Raw genomic sequence first — 5,690 nt, 5'->3', positions numbered from 1 at the left:
GTCTGTCTGCATTTAGTTTCTTTTTATTCTAATCTGAGTAGTGAGATAGTGAGTTAGTGAGAATCTAAGTACAAACTTTGTCCATTTCACAATTACTGAAGACACTATGCTCCTAGGAACACTCACAGCTTTAGAAATGGTTTCATACCATCGTTCTGTTTTCATTATTGCCTTTTTACAGTTTTACTGTGGTGGTCTTCTGAGAGTTCCTTGGACTTTGCAGCTTGGCTTTTGTCTAGACATGCACCATCAATTTTGCTCAAATCTGATGTTTGCTGATCATTCAACTTTTTTTGTTGTTGCTGATAACAAGTATCTGCCTTTAAGTCACTTTTCCTCAAGGTGATTGTGAATTGATTCAACTGTTTAGATACTGACATTTGCTTATGATGTTAAAAGACACGAGTACACATCCTGTCATGTTATGTCAGTGAATTTATTGTTTTTGAAAATCCCTCTCATATTCCAAATACAGCAATTTATGTTTGTACCATTCGATGACAAACTGCACACAGCATTGCTTAGAACAGCAACTTACATATTCACATATTAAATCTTTACAGATATGCAAAACGATATTACTATAAAACTATTCATAAAAAAAACAAAAACAATCCAGAACAAACCCCCAGTAGAAAAATGTTTAGGGGTCGGGGGTCATACACATGGAGCGCTGTGTAGGAGGCTAATGATCACAAGTACCTATACAAATATATACAGTTGCAGGTAATGAAATACACCCTCAGAGTCTCTCTTGGATTTCCGTAATCTTTTATAGGGTTTTATAAATATTCTTTGGTGAATAGTATCTGGGTCCTGTACTGTTGGAATATTAAAGTATTAAAGAGATCAGTTACCTCTGTGCTGTGGCTGTTCTTGGTACATCCCATCATTTTAGATGGTTAATAAACAATTGTTTCTTCTTTTAATTGTTTCCCTCACATGGAGAAATAAATACAAGATGTGTAGTCCGTCAAAATACTTTCTGTCTAATCAATTTGAAGACAGGATTTAATGGACCCTTTATGTGTGGTATCCGTCAACACCTCTGCCCTTGATGATGGGGGGGTGGTCCAGTCCAACCTTCTCATAACAACAACATGCTGTATGTACAACGCAGGTATGGGTCGAACGTTCTGTTTCGGGCACAAAGTCCAGTCCTCACCTCCTCTACGTGAAATGAGACTTGAGCTCACTCTTGACATTCTTGATGTTTACGGATGTTCATCTGAGCTGGAGGAGCTCGGCAGGAGAACACACTCCTGTCTCCTGCCCCTTTTACGTCTCCTCTTTGCAATTCTCAGTCTCCTGCGGATCACATCTAGAAGACACACGCACGCCACATAACACATAAAACACTAAATATTCACAACACGGATTAAGAATATAAACCTGCTGCCTCTATCTACTAAAAAAAACATCTAAGACGTGATTGATCAATGTGTTGTCTACCTACCTGCCACACTGTCATAGTCCTGCCGTGGATCGTGCCAGTAAAGACTGGGCATGGTCCTCCAGTTGCGGTACAGACGGGTGTGGAGCACTGACAGTGTCAGGAGAATCAGCAAGAAGCCCAGAGCAGCTGCTGCCCACATTGCCTCATCCGTCCTGGGGGTCCTTGGCAGGCCTTTCTTCACAACAGCAGCTCGGGCCTCAGCCCCTGTGGCCCTGGCACACTCACAGTGTTCATCTGCTTTGCAGCCGTCACAGTCATGTTTTCTAGGCAGGTAACTGGCTGTTTTTGTGTTTGGGTGTTGCTGTGGTTGGGGTGGAGAACCCAATTGGGATTTGGAAACAGAATCAGTGCCTGTGGTTTCACTCTGGTTAGAGTGTGTGCCACTGTGTTTTTGTTTGTGCCCCACCTCTCTTTCTTTTATATCTATTACTTTCTTATCCCTCATGTTGCCATCTGCTGTAATATCTTTATCACTGTTTTTCACTTTGGAGTTGTTCTCTTTTATGCTGTGTTTATCAGACGCTTTAGGCTTCGAGTTTGTTTTCTGAAGCTCATCAACACCAAATCCTAAAGAATCACTTCTGAGTGTCGACAAACCAAAAGGAGTTGTAGGCCTGGGTGCAAGACCCTGATGGAGACTCTTAAACAGCGATGGAGCTTCCTTTGGTCCTGGAGGATCTGAGAGAGTCTTACTCTTTGGCGGAGAATTTGCTAGTAGTCCAAGTGTGTTGTTGTAGTTCTGAACCTCCTCTGTCCTTCTGCTCGCAGTCTCATCCTTAATGTTCCCCACTGTTTCTCTGACGGCTGCTCTTATGTGCCTGCTCTTGGCTTCGTCTTTCATTTGTTTCAAGCTTTTCTTCATCATGCTGGATTCTAGCTCTGTCTCCATCGCTCCATTCAGCAGAGAAGAGATGGTTTGTTGACAGCATCGCCTCAGAGATCCCTGGGGATTAAGAGTAACAGCTACTTAGAGGTATTTACAAAACTTTAAAAATTACTATTTTCTACTAATTCTATTGCAGTGCTACACCTACAATTACTCATCAGGAATCAGGTCATAGGTTAGTGTAGGTAAGAAGCCAAACCTTCATTAAAGTTTCCTCTGCATGTGTGTGCTGCTGCTCAGCTGGCCAGGTCAGCAACAGGTTGTAGTTCCTGCTCTGGTTCACACCATCAAGCTTAATTTGTGTGGTTGTCGTAGTTTCCAGCCAAACACAGACATCAGAAGAGGCTATGGTAGACAGTTCTAATGTGCGGCCCCAAGACACCAAAGCTATTGGCTGAACACAACATAACATAATGATACAACATAATATACATTCACTCTTTTTCTTACACAGGCTAATTGACCATATAATTGAAAAGGTCATGGTACAGTAACTTTAATAGGTCTCAAAAGTATTTTCTAGTTAAGTATTCCAAAGGATTTATGTCACTCCAAGGTTTTAGCAATTCCTAATTTTGTGCTGTTATTAAAAAAAAAAAGCATAACGGTGTTGTTACGGAAATTAATATACTGTAGCTGATGTTGGGGCTATTAATCCAGCTTGGCTGAAACACTAAATCTGGGTTATGAAGCATTAAAGCATGTTTCTGACAGACCCAGTACAGAAAAGTCAAACATGTTCCAAACACAGCCAACGGGGATCACATCATAAATATTATAATATACTCACAGGAGCTTTGTTTTATTTGTTAAGTAGTAGTTCCAACAAGGGGTGCATCAAGAATTCAGTACTACCCAAAAAACAAAAATACTGATAACAAGAAGAAAGAGGATAATGGCTGCAGTAGGTGGGTGTGGGCCTATTCATTTATTTTTGCTTTCACATGTTGATAGTTTGTACATCTTAAAAGCTACTAGAAATACGGAGATTCCCATTGTGCCTTATTTCTTGTGCCATCCTACAGAACAGATACTTTCTTTCTGCTTTACCGTGTTTTTATTGAGCTGTGGATGTGGGGTAATGATGTAGTCCGGCAGACAGGAGCGGGCCAAGACGGACAGAGAGAGACGCTCGTGTAGGGAAGTACAGGGATGGTAGAGAAATACAGGCACTCCATGCTGGAAAATACACACAAACGACAATGTTACTATCATTATTCCTTTCAGCTACCTTTGCTAGAGAGTTTTAAGTAAACACAAGAGTTTGTTAATATGCTGTATAAAGCTGATAGAAATAGTGATATGTTATTATTAGATTATTATGAGACAGAAGCAGCATCACGAGAAATTTAATGTGCAACTTACGTGCAAATTATTGAGCCAACGCTGAGGAGGACAGTACAAATACTCTCCACTCTCTGCCATTACTGGTCTGTAGGCTCCACTACAACACACACACAGTAAACACTGACACACAGCATCCTCAGTTACCCTGATATACTTGACTATCTTGCATCTGTTGATAACTTTTCTGCAGTATTACGAAGCACACAAAGAAAAGGTTGCACCATTGTGGGTTTTGTAACTACAACACTGCTGCCTTTTGAGAGAATGTGTATGTCTGTCCACAGATGCTTACCTGCTGGGAATAGGGTGGTTGTAGGAAATGGGTTTATCCATACAGATCTGCTTTGATGGCTGCAGCGAATACAAATTAGGTGTAGTTAGATTGTGTTATCGTATTTATATGTGAACAAACTAAACCAATTTATTTACATTTTAGTTAACTCAAACTAAATAAATATATTAAAAATGTATTGTTTGTAGTCTTGCAGGGTGAAGCCTTTGGTTTTATTTTAAGAAACTGCCAAATAATGTCATTACTTAGGTCAAAGGTTGAGGAACCCTTTAACAACATCAGTTGCTCAGTTAAGTGTTTACTTACCTCAGGATCATACATTGTGTCAATACTGGGATGTGTCTGTAGATAGGAGAACAAGTGAGCGTTGTTTAAATCACAGATTGAGCAACATGAACATGAATATTGCATTTGGGATGTTTGTGATCGGAGTAGTTTTCAGAGCTGATGCTTGGAGGAGTGCTGCAAAATACAGGATCAACCACAGCCGTGACTTTCCCATGACAGATCAAACTTCCTGTGATGTAACGCACTCGATCTATTTGAGCCAGTGAACTTCCCTCACTTGGGATAATGTGTAGTAAGTAACATAAATATAAAAGGTGAATCCTGAATCAGTGGTTACCTGAGTAGAGTCCAGAGTCCAGGTAGATACTGGACAGTCCCAATAAACAGCAGCTGCAGGTAGGTCCTTCTCCAAAGACAGCTGTCTCACACGGAAACGGAGTGCATTTTAATGCCTACAATACCTGACAGCAACTGGACATAGATATTTCCAAACATACAACATTATTAACAGGTATTTCAACGGTACCTTTCCGTTGTCACATCCCGGCCTCGGAGACTCGGAGACTCCGCACTGACCCAAACTGACCCACAGCGCGGCCAGCACGGTCACCGACAGCTGCGGGGATGTCGTGTGGCTCGGCATGGTGGCAGCCAGCCAGTCATTAAAAGCTCAATATTTACCGCTAGCTAGTGGTCATAGCTCCATGTTGGTTCTCTAACTAATGAGAACTGATCCCAGACACATTTTTCCTGAGCCCCAGTCTCATAGTAGCAGCAGTGATGATGTCGGTGAAAGGTGACGTGAGCGAACCGTCTTATTAACGTTAGCTAAAGTTAGCTTGTAGCTCCTACGTTACAGTCCAAAATAAACTACTGCTGCTCGGCTTTTTAACTCAAATCAGACACTAAGAGCTGTAAAGAGCTGTAAAGAGCTTTAAAGAGCTGTAAAGAGCTGTTCAGTCCCATAACTATGTTTCTAGTTTCTGAGTCACATCTGCCAAGTTGTCGAAATTATCTAAAAATGTCAATTTCCTGGGAAGTTTCAAAATTAGAGGCATTGTATCAACTTCAGCAGCTAACGTTGTGTTAATGTTTGTTATTTGTTTTTCTTTTTTAAACCCAAAATTTGTACGTCAAATATTTTATTCAAAAAAATACGTATATATATAGTACGCGTCGAACAATGTTTTCCCTTTTATTTTCTTACGTGAATATATTTTATTTTGTTAAAACTTGCATTTCCGGAAACACACTCGTGGCATCGGCTAACTTAAGCTAAGTACGGAGGCTGGAGAGGAACAACTTTCACCAGTGACTGATTGAACTCTCACTAGAACAGATGTAACATGTTAAATGTTGAGGTTAAATCAAACAGGATTCACATGACAGATATCTGTGATGGTATTTTGACGTCACAGTTC

At 40.6% G+C, this 5,690-nt stretch overlaps 1 protein-coding gene across 2 annotated transcripts; it reads right to left on the bottom strand.

Moving 5' to 3' along the window:
* Positions 1–417: 417 nt before the first annotated feature.
* tp53i13 (tumor protein p53 inducible protein 13) lies at positions 418–5,295 on the bottom strand. Of its 2 annotated transcripts, XM_026339931.1 has the most exons (9): positions 4,796–5,295; positions 4,607–4,687; positions 4,288–4,323; positions 3,982–4,040; positions 3,708–3,786; positions 3,393–3,521; positions 2,542–2,736; positions 1,457–2,399; positions 418–1,321 (listed from the first exon to the last, which is right to left on the bottom strand). In XM_026339931.1, exons 1-9 carry the CDS (start codon positions 4,910–4,912, stop codon positions 1,215–1,217), a joined length of 1,746 nt encoding a protein of 581 aa, XP_026195716.1. In that variant the 5' UTR covers positions 4,913–5,295; the 3' UTR covers positions 418–1,214. The 2 variants fall into 2 exon arrangements, with proteins under 2 accessions (XP_026195716.1, XP_026195724.1); XM_026339939.1 differs by lacking the exons at positions 4,288–4,323; positions 4,607–4,687; positions 4,796–5,295 and having other exon boundaries at positions 3,708–3,809.
* Between the last annotated feature and the right edge of the window lie 395 nt (positions 5,296–5,690).

This window comes from Anabas testudineus, chromosome 13 (genome assembly GCF_900324465.2).
Source record: "Anabas testudineus chromosome 13, fAnaTes1.2, whole genome shotgun sequence".
Lineage (NCBI taxonomy): Eukaryota > Metazoa > Chordata > Actinopteri > Anabantiformes > Anabantidae > Anabas > Anabas testudineus.
Note: the sequence above shows the minus strand (reverse complement) of the source record. Positions and strands in the feature narration are given on the sequence as shown.